The 10,947-nt window shown below is 33.1% G+C and overlaps 1 protein-coding gene across 2 annotated transcripts; it reads left to right on the top strand.

The window, feature by feature from the left end:
* The first annotated feature begins 5,732 nt into the window (after positions 1–5,732).
* LOC109217525 (guanine nucleotide-binding protein subunit gamma 2-like) lies at positions 5,733–9,948 on the top strand. 2 transcript variants are annotated; one of them, XM_019381785.1, is made up of 4 exons: positions 5,736–6,077; positions 6,196–6,248; positions 6,807–6,851; positions 9,693–9,948. In XM_019381785.1, the coding sequence occupies exons 1-4, from the start codon at positions 5,925–5,927 to the stop codon at positions 9,772–9,774; spliced, it is 333 nt and encodes a 110-aa protein (XP_019237330.1). In that variant the 5' UTR covers positions 5,736–5,924; the 3' UTR covers positions 9,775–9,948. The 2 variants fall into 2 exon arrangements, with proteins under 2 accessions (XP_019237331.1, XP_019237330.1); XM_019381786.1 differs by lacking the exon at positions 6,807–6,851 and having other exon boundaries at positions 5,733–6,077.
* Positions 9,949–10,947: the final 999 nt, after the last annotated feature.

Here is a 10,947-nt window from a genome sequence, read left to right as displayed (position 1 = left end):
TAAACTTATCATTTCATATTTCCGGAATCCCTAACAATTAAGGTACATTATCTATATTAAAGTTAAATTTTCGAAGTAGACCAAAAAACTTAATATATAGTATATTTATCGCGAGAACTCTAATTTAGTACAGTTATTGATAAAAAATAATGTTCAGTCTTACCCAATTTACTTTCACAGGATTATCAAGATTAATAAGGAATGCTAAGAAATGTCAAATGTGTAATTCGACTGAATTGAATTTGAGTGATTGTTTGTGTTGAAATTACGGGCCAAAAGCTGAAGCATCTGAATGGCCCATTAGGCATCTCTGGATAGGCCTAACAAAAAGGTAGAAATGACACCAGGTAGCCACTCTAAAGGTTTGTTATTTAGGAATTAGCCAGTGCGTCTTGAATTTAGTTTTTCAGGACAAAAATGTCCTGAGATGTCCTGAAATTAAGATTTTTAGTTTAAAATTTCAGGATGAAATTAGTACTGGCATATTCCTAAATAACATCCCTGAGAATGGCTATATGTGCACTGGCCCCTAACAAAAGTACGGAGAATTAACTTAAATAGTTGTTGTGAAGAATTAGCTTAAATAGCCATCTACCCAACCGGTTCAACTCAAAATAGGTGGCAGATATATATAATATGTATAATCCATGTATAATATCTTATAATCATATATACTTAGGGTTAGACCTCTCTATAACAGCATCTCTATATAACAGTCATTCACTATAAAAGTCAAGTTATTCCAGGAACTAAATATTATATTATGTTATGATATATGTCCTTTATAACAGCACTTCACTATAGCAGTCAAAAAATTTCGAAACAAACGAGACTGTTATAGAGAGGTTTGACCGTATAATTAATATATACCGATTAGAAAAAGTAGACGATAAATTCGATCGGCTATTTATGTAAAGATCCCACAAAATATCATGCATTTGATGAATCGATGCCCAACTTAGTGTCCAACTCAACTTAAAACCTCATAATTTGGTGTTAACACACTTGCTCATAGATGGTAACTTGAATTTTCAACTTAACCTTCAAAATATATCCAAATCAAATGCCACAAATTTTAAAACATTTTCAAACAGAACCTAATTAGATTCTCTCTGTTGTATAATGTTGTATTTCATATGGTTTTAAGAACCTCAGATGAAACTCGCTGAAAGTATACCTGTAAAAGGGAATCCAAATGTTGGAGGTTTTAAAAGAAGTACATACATTTCATATAATGCTTCATGCCTTCATATTATTTTATAAAATAACGTTTTACGGTATACACTATATATCTCATTCTTAATCAAATGAATCAAATATCTATATCTATCTATCTATCTATCTATCTATCTATATCTATCTATCTATCTATATTATTATAAAAGCACGAATAATTTATGCTAAATGTTGAACGACTAAAATATCCCTAAAATATTGATCGACTTTTATAACCTTAATTATTTGTATAATTTAAGGATATAATTGTAAATTATTTGAGGTTAGGTTTTTCTTTCCATTTAGACTAGTCATACATCAATGCTACATAGCAGACTTTGGTCAAATTCTTTTCCTTTGCGGCATGCTTCTTCAGTTCTTCTTGTTATCGTACTCTTTGTTGACAAAGATATGGGCTACTTTTTGTTGGACAATATATGGCCGATTTGGTTTTTCCTCAAAGTCAACTTCTTTTTTTTTGCTAGCCTTTTCCTTTTTTGACAAGAATATTTTTCTTTATTTGATCTTCTTCCATAGAATTCAGCTTAATTGTATGAATTTATGTAGGAAAAGAATAAGCTAATTATACCTATAAAAGATGTCATTGTTCCACATTATTCACAATTCTATAAAGATTTTGGTGAAGCACGAAACAATTTTCTCCAAAGGTATTATTAGTTCTCTCTATTATTTTCGTTTTTCGTAATTGAGTAAGTTCCCATTTTTCGTAATTGAGTAATGTTTTAGGGTCATGTATATGAATTAGGAGAAAAACAATGACATCTTAACTTTTATTGTAATTATTTTTTATGTCGTACTTCTTTGTTTTTCGGCGTAGTTTTTAGTTTGAGATATCAAAGTCTTTTACATTGACGTAGTAATGTTTAAATTATATATCTTTAGAGACTGTGTTATTTCAACTAATGTTAGTGTAACAATATTAATTTTCAACTTTTACATAATATTTTGAAGCTTTTACTTATATATTGTAGGTATTTCGCGCAACGTAATGGAATCAGATTTGGAAAAATAATGTCTCCCAATAAATAACCTTAAACCTTACGATATTGAATGGGTAATTAAGGTATTGGTTATTCGAAGAGGACCAATAATAAAATATAAGAACGACAAAGGGGAGGATTTGCGTTGGCATTTAATATTTGTTGACGAAGAGGTAGGCTTCTTTTGTATATTTATTTTGATATAACTTATTACTTATTCATATTATTTTATAATAATCTTAAATTATTTTTATATTAATTTATAGGAGACAAAAATACAAGCAGTACTTTTCAAAAAAATATTGAAGATTGGAAAAATCATCATTGTAAGAATATATATATGTATATAGAAGATTGTGCATTTTTTTGTTTCCAACTAAATTTTAGCCCTTAAAATATTAACTGACTTTTATACTCTTAAAAAACTAGGTTATTTGCTAAAAAAAAAAAAAACAGCGTTGGATAATTTTGTAATACTTCACGTAATAGCAGAGTTTGAATTGAACTACAGAATTTCGACCGATTCATATTAAATAGCCAATTCAAACTTCGTTCCATTCATATTAAATATAGTTAGACTTCTACCAGTAAAAGGTATAACTTTTAGTCCCTTACATTAATGTGACGATCCAAAGGGTCATCACCTGTTTTCTCTCTCATTCCGTGCTGCCGAGGCCTTGAAAACCTCATTTTTTACTTGCCTCGATTTGCGTGCGCAGTCCGGGCGCGTAGCCGGAAAGCTTAAATATGAATTCTGTGTAAAAATTGATGAATTTTGATATTAATATGATTAAAGTTGACTTTGGTCAACATTTTTGGGTAAACGGACCCGGACCCGTGATTTGACGGTCCCGGAGGGTCCGTAGAAAAATATGGGACTCGGGCGTATGCCCGAAATCGAAATCCGAGGTCCCGAGCCCGAGAAATGAATTTTTAAAAGAAATTGTTTTTCTGAAATTTATATGGAAATTTGAAATAAAAATGGATTAGAAAGCGTTGGTATCGGGCCCGTATTTTGGTTCCGGCGCCCGGTACAGGTCTTATATGTGGTTTAAGCGCTTCCTGTGAAATTTGGTCGAAATCGGACGTCGTTTGACGTATTTCGGACCTAAATATCTAAAAATGAAAGTTTAAGAAGTTTGATGAAAAAGTGATGATTTTGAGGTTTGATTCCTCGTTTATGATGTTATTGTGGCGATTTAATCGCACGGTTAAGTTCGTAGGGTGTTGTTGAGTTAGTGTGTGTGCTTGGTTAGGAGCCCCGAGGGCTCGGGAGTGTTTTCGGAGGTGGTTCGGCGTGTTTTGAGCATAGGAAAAATTGCAGAAATGTTCAGTTCTGATATCTGGTATGTTGTTCTATGCGATCGCATAGGAGCTTCCGCGATCGCATAGTGTAAATCTTGAATTGCCCAGTTTTGTTCTATGTGATCGCACAGTAGACTCTGCGATCGCGTACCTCAGCCAATTCCTTCTATGCGATCGCACCCTTCCCTCTGCGATCGCAATGTACAAAACCCAGCCTCCATCTCAACCTTCTATGCGATCGCATTCACCAGCCCGCTATCGCAGTGCCCAGCTAGCCTTACCCTATGCGATCGCAATCCCTCTTCCGCGATCGCATAGGGCATTTTTGCCCAGTTATTTCAAAAGCCTAAAAACAGAACAGTGACGGGATTAATCCTAATTTCACACGAGCTCTTCTTCTCCACAGCCCCTAGGCGACTTGTAGAGCGATTCTTCACCAAATATTCTTGGGTATGCATTATCTAACTCGTTTTCTTCATTTTCTATCATCATCCATTGAAATCCTAGCCCTAAAACATGTAATCTAGGGTTGAAATTGGGGGAAATGGGTAGACTTAGGGTTTTTCGATTTTCTTCAATTTAGACCTCATTTTGGGGTCGAATTTGAAAACAAATTGTATATCCGGGCTCGTGGGGGAATGGGTGATGTAAAAATTGGTTCAAACCTCGGGTTTTGACCAAGCGGGCCCGGGGTCGATTTTTGGAATTTGGGAAGAAGGCTTAGAAAACTATATTTAGGCATTGGGTTTGATTTATTTAGCTTATATTAATGTTGTAAAGTCGTTATTTCATAGATTTGGTTGAGTTGGAGCCGAATTCGAGAGGAAAAGCGGTCGTTGTGGATTGATTTAGCCGTGGAAGTTGAGGTAAGTGTTTGATCTAACTTTGGCTTGAGGGAATAGGATTAGAGTATTATCTGCTAATTGCTAAATGTGGAGTACGGTGTATAGGCATGGTGACGAGTATCTATACACCGGTGTCTAGCATGACCGTGAGTCCTTATTTGTGCTTATTTGGGATTCTATTGTGACTCTACCTTGTTTAATTGATGGTTCCTATATAATGTGAACAGTATGAAGAGGAAATATGACTTGTAAACTCCTTGGAGCGTTGGCTCGACTTATGACTTGGTTAGGAAGTAAGAAATGAACGAAAGAGAAAGAGATGTAATTATTCCCTTGCCGGGACGTGTAAGTTATTGTCGTTGCNGAACAACACCACTCCTAGATTATTAGAGGAATCTATAATTGCGGGTTTAAAGGCGGGATTAGGAATAACGAAGCCTTGGGTGCAATTTAAATTGAATTGTGCGAATTTAAGCAAGCTAGTGTATCTCGGGAGAGTGCAATAGTAGATTACTGTGATTACTCGGGAGAGATTTGCGGTAAGATTAGCGTTCAAGATTGATAGAGATGTGTGGGTAAATTTGTATGAGCATAAACAGAAGGGATTTCATCAATAGGGGAAATCATTGCCTTAGCCTTTTTTCATAATTGTTTACAACCCTTCTAATTTAGTTATAGCCTTTTATTTACTTGCAAGTTAGTTATTAAAGAACAATCAACTGAGAATTTGAATATTTGGGAAGCTGGTTCTGAAGACTTGGTGGGTCTGAAGGTAGCAGTTGATAGGTTAACTCTCTGTGGGATTCGACTCCGGACTTGTAAACCGGATTACATTTGCAGCGACCGCATTGTCCTTTTATACGGCATAGTTGGGCGTGATCAACCTACACTCTTTGCTTTTTAGAAGATGGGTGGGGCCCAAATTTTTTTTTTCTAATTTGACGAGGAGGGGGGGTGGGGGACCAGCAAAGAAACAAGTTTGTTTTTTAATGGGGGGCAGCGAATTGTGTTGGGGAAGAAGAAGAAGGGTTTATTTTATTAAGGGCAATTCGCAGTACTATACTGCGAATTGCTTATACGCAGTATAGTACTGCGAATTGCTGGGCCCAAAATTCGGAGTGTCTCAATTCGCAGTACTCTATTGCGCATTAGTTAATTTTTTTTCTTTTTACTAATTCGCAGTACTCTACTGCGAATTACTTTAACGGCAAAATTTTCGTTAAGGTAAATCGCAATATAATACTGCGAATTAGATATTTAGGTAACTTTTTTTTTAGTAGTAAAAATATGTTTTTTGTCCAAAAAAAAATATTAGAAAAGTTTCGGACCGGTGTTTCAACTTTCAAATTCCCCCTAATGTCAGTCACCTTTTTGACCATTCCCTATGCAGCCTCAATCCTCATTGTCCTTGATCTACTTTCCCTACAACCCCACATTGACCCATTATTGGTTTCTTTGATCTGTCGGTCCAAGACCCTATTATTAATACCCTCTAAAATAAAAACCCAACATATCTCCATTTCTTGATCTTAGCTCAAATTTTTGGTTTTAAATTTTAATGGAGTCATCATCATCATCATCAGCTTCACAAGAAGTCAATGAGCTAATTTCTTCATCTTCAAAAAGAAGTGGCACTCTAAATATGGTTATGGGAAAACATCGTCTGGCTGCTGCTATTGCTTCTCTCAATCAGCAAATCCAGATCATTCAGGTTATTATTTTCTTGAATTTTTAGTGGTTCTGATTTTTGGTCCATTATCTTATCACTTATTTACTGAGGTTTTTATGTTTTTTCTTATTTGGGAATTTTGTTTTGTGATTTTAATTAGGATGAATTGGATCAACTAGATTCATTTGGTGAAGCCTCCATTGTTTGCAGAGAGTAAGTTATTATGCGAAATTAAATGGCTTGTCTTGTTTCTTCTTTCTTCATCAACATCATTTTTTTTTTTTTTTTACTTTTTACTTGTGGCAATAGAAATTGAGAATAGGGTCCAGAATATCCAGCGGATGAATGCATAAGAATATTAAATATCACATTTTTTTGGACAATAAATAATTGAAGCAGCACATGTTAGCGATAGAGAAAGTAGATGGATTGGTTATGTACTTTTACCAAAGTCACCTATACATGTCAATTGTCACTAAAAATCTATAATCTCTCATAAGAAGCAAATGATTCATATCAGAAATGCAAACTAGTTGAGTTTTTGGTCTATTTCATATTGGTATTTACATTAGATAATTCCTATTTTCGTTAGGACTATTTTCGTTTGCTTTGAAATTTGTCATTGATAGAGTCGTTGAAAACTTGTCGTGCTAGATAATTCCTAATTTGATTTATAAATACTCAAATTGTTGAGTGTTGGAATTAGAGGAGCTTGAATGAATAGAATAGAAAAGCAACAACATCTTCTGTACTAACTTTATTTGGTTGCAGACTAGTTTCAAGCGTTGAGTTAATGCCCGATGCTCTGCTTCCGGTGTAAGATTTACCTTTATTTTTGCTTTTACTTTTATCATCCTATATACTCGCCACGGAGTTTAAGAAAAAGAATAAGACTTTTGAAATTTATGGTCTTAAAATGTTGATGAGTAAAAGCTTTGTGGGGCCATGACATTTGTGTGGTTATAAAAGTTTTTTATTAAGGGTAAAATTGGTAAAATGAAGAGTTTAAAGTTGAATTATTTCCAAATTTAAAAATGTGTCATTTATTTTGAAACAAACTAAAAAGCAAAGTATCTCATCTAATTTGAAATAGTGGGAGTATGGTTTAGATTTTATAAATATTCTCAGCGAGAGTTCAGTAAATTCACTCTTTAACACGATCCAAGAAAAAAAAAATGCAGTGTAGTTTTATGAAAAAAGTTCCTTCAAGATATTCCCAATTTTTCCTGAGTATTTATTGAAAATTTTTAAACAAAATAACTACGCCATTAACCGACGATTATTCTCATTATACAAGGATAGTAATGAAAGGGAAAGCAAGAGAAAGTAAAAAGACGGAAAATAGATGTCACATTATTAGTTAAGTGTATGATTGTATAATCTCTTCTAGTTCTGTATTAATTATCACCACTTAGAACTAGAAAAAAAGGGGGGGGGGGGGGTAGGGGGGGGGTTAGAATTCCACATCGGTTACATTATGTATGGTTGTAGTATCCTTATATTTATAATCTTGGACTAGTTTTAGTGTACGCGCTTTGCGCGTGTAATTTTACGTTTATCAATAGTGTATTTAGATATTCATGTAACTATAAACGATCTGTTAATAGAAAAGAACTATTAAAATTGATGAAATACTATGGAATAACGTTATAATTATTTTTTTTTTTAAAAACTTGTACAAATATATATATCTGCAATGCACCTATAATGAGACTATATAAAGCAGACACTAATACTTAAACCTTTTAGAAAGATAAACATCAAACAAAAGAAAAGATATATCTATATGGGAATTGTTCCGTGCGTTTAGGTCATATATATATATGTTAAAAATATTCTAAATCACAAAAAAAAAAAGTAGGAGAAAAAGTACGAAAAACAACTATGATGAGTCCTTGAATGTGCATGGAAGGGAGGTTCTTTTCTAAATTAAAAACATAGTCATTTTTTGTAAAAAGAAAATGATGGACTTATATTTTAGGACTTTGTAAAAGACAACTATCCAAATAAAGGAAGAATTTATATTTATATAGATAAATATTAAATTCAAAAATATTATGAGCTTTTACCTAGTTCAAATAAAAAAAATATTTGAATGTAAATACTGAGTAGTTAGCTTGTGAGCGAAATTGTATAAATGAGATTAGGAGGTAGGGAAGGTTTAGAGTGAGTTGTTTTTTCCAGTATGGAAGTAGGTCGAGGTGATCTACTACTTTGTAAATATTTACATTGGTGGTTAATACAAAGATGTTTAATTACCAAAAAATAAAAATAATAAATAATTTAATAGTCAAACTTTTAGTTATTAATGTGATAGGCAAAAAAAATTACTAAATGGCACTTTTGTCCAATGTTAAATTTATTTTTAAAGGGCAAAAATGGTAAATAATATTTCACCTGGGACATTCGTGCTTTTACGTGCGATCTCGCATGTATCCCATTTTAATGATATAAGGATTTAAAAAATTATATAAATATAATAAAGATTTCAGATTAATAGTTCAAATAACATATATTTTATATAAAAAAAATTAATTGATTTTAAAGTTTTAAGTATTATTGCTTTCTATATACTTCAAATAAAGATAGAGTTCATAAGCAAAATTTTGTATGTATTGGTGTTTTGTTCTTTTATAATATTCCATCCGGACAACTTTAATTGATTTTTTGGCGTGTGGTTCATAATATTTGATTTCTTTTATATATCAAGAAGGCATTAATTTCTTTGTTCCAAAGTTTCTCTTGGAGTAAAGAGTCTTGAAGTATCTATTATATTTTGAATGAACAAATTAAGGTTAATATGGTCAATTTTATTGTTAATTAATGCTAAAAGATGAATTTTTAATATATATATATATATATATATAATATCAGTTTCAAAAGTTATGTGGACATCTATGAGGGAGTAGAGGTAGTTTGGAACAAATAAAATCTTTGAGTCTAGATTGACATTAAATTGAACAATAATTGAATAACTATTTTGTTTAGTTTAAAATTTAACTTAATGAATATAAAAGTCGACCAAATACTTTTAATTGGTAATAACAACTCTTTGAAGCTCAAAAACTTAGTTCCTATGTAACGTTGTTATGATTTATTTTCACAAAATAAAAGATTAAACAAAACAGAAAAATATAAAATGTTCAAGTTAAGTGATTTCCTAGTAGAAAGGAAATCTCAAAACGTTAATTTAAGGTCTATCGGCTTTCCCCCCTAAATATTAGAATAAGTATAATGTAGTGGATCGTGTATATAAGGTAAACTCTTTATTGATTTTTAAATTTATTTTTTCAAGAGTTTAAATAAGGAAAGATATAATAATAGAATTTTAGTTGATGTGAAAGTCCTAAATATTAGGAAGATAAGTAAAAGGACAATTTTATTCAATGTAAAACCTATTTTTAAAGGGTAAAAATGGCGAACGACATTTCGCTAAGGGCCTTCATGTTTTTAATGCAGTATTTTGTGTCTAAGTTAGCCCCAAAGTCATTAAAGATGCCCTTAGATCAATTGCTTTCTTTGGTTATAATATATGCAAAAGAAATATGTTATCCTCTTTTATAAGTATTCCTTTGGTTTTCTATTTTACTACATCTCTTTTTAATTCTCTTAGAACAAAGTGTAAAAGATTCTCAAAGGAATTAGTGATGCCTGCAGGACAAGAGGACCAATAAATGTTCATTTGGATCGATGGTTTCACGGAGCCAGTGACTCAAGACGCAACAAACGCTGGTTATGAAAAGGAATTCAGAGTTTTGTAACAGAAATTATGTAAAGCAATTCCAAAGGCCTCTTCTCTTTTTTGGCTTATTTTGTAATTAGAAATTTTAACCCTGGCTACAATGTCCAAGTATTAATAACAATGTGTTACCCAGTAAGGAGCCATGGCTATTCAAAGAAACCTTTACCAGCCCCTCTTCTTGCAAGGATTGGTGCTTATAGAGATAAACTCTATTTACAACTAGCAAAAAAGGTCTAGGAAAGATTAAAACACAAGCATGCACGTTAATTTCAACCAAACAAAAAGTCTAGGGAGTATTTAAATGGTGAAAGGTAGAGGCGCCGACCCATTATCCATCAAGTTTCAAACCATGCTCCAAATGGCTATTGAAAATTTCTCGGTTATCAAAAAAAGAGTTGATTTCAACCAGAATTACCTGTTCCTAAGCCGCTCAAAGACCAACAGTTCAATATCGAATAAACATAACGTACTTGCCCAAGTCCACTTGATTGTCTAACTGACACATGAAATGTTTACACCACAAGGTTTAACAAAACACAGAATTCGTCAACAAATATCAGAGACAGTTAGTGTTCCCTTTACTACCATATCAACTAGAGTGAATACCACATCACATTGTAGTTGTATTGGTCAAAATCTGACCGCTGCGGTCGGCCTAACCGAGATCCCGTCCAAGCGACGAGATAGTGGAAGACGACATAACAAAAGAAGAAATGACAAATATCAATAAGATTGACCACCCCTATTTCATCTTATGCATTATTTTCTGATTTGTTTATGGATCTGGAGGTTATTATGTTTGACTAAGATTTACCTCTTCATTCTTTTCTGATTGATTTAACCAAAAAGATCTCGATAACTTTTGGTCAAACAATTTGGCGTCGTCTGTGGGGATTTCTTAGTAAAAACTTCCTAGTCTCCTCTAGATCAAAAATCGAAAACATGCTCACCCACCGAGAGGAACGGTAAGTGAACTTCACACGCCAACATAGATCATGATGCTATATACAAGCAAAAGTTGCAACCAACATCATCCCCCGCACGCCGGGCAGCCCATGACCCAGTCAAAACAAGCCTAGCCCGCACAGGACAAAGGCACAAAAAGGAAGGGAAAGAGAACCGAATACGGTTACCAAACTCAGAAAACGCCATCCCCGTCAACCATCAAAG

Source organism: Nicotiana attenuata, unplaced genomic scaffold (genome assembly GCF_001879085.1).
Source record: "Nicotiana attenuata strain UT unplaced genomic scaffold, NIATTr2, whole genome shotgun sequence".
Lineage (NCBI taxonomy): Eukaryota > Viridiplantae > Streptophyta > Magnoliopsida > Solanales > Solanaceae > Nicotiana > Nicotiana attenuata.
The sequence above is the reverse complement of the archived record's forward strand: the minus strand, read 5'-3'. Positions and strand labels throughout refer to the sequence as shown.

What these genes read in the sequence shown, in the direction of transcription:
- LOC109217525 (XM_019381785.1), top strand. Translation starts at nt 5,925, where the DNA reads ATGGAGTCATCATCATCATCATCAGCTTCACAAGAAGTCAATGAGCTA. An exon ending in GCCTCCATTGTTTGCAGAGA is followed by an intron (nt 6,249 to 6,806) that starts GTAAGTTATTAT and finishes ATTTGGTTGCAG; the next exon opens with ACTAGTTTCAAGCGTTGAGT. An exon ending in CCCGATGCTCTGCTTCCGGT is followed by an intron (nt 6,852 to 9,692) that starts GTAAGATTTACC and finishes TGATGCCTGCAG; the next exon opens with GACAAGAGGACCAATAAATG.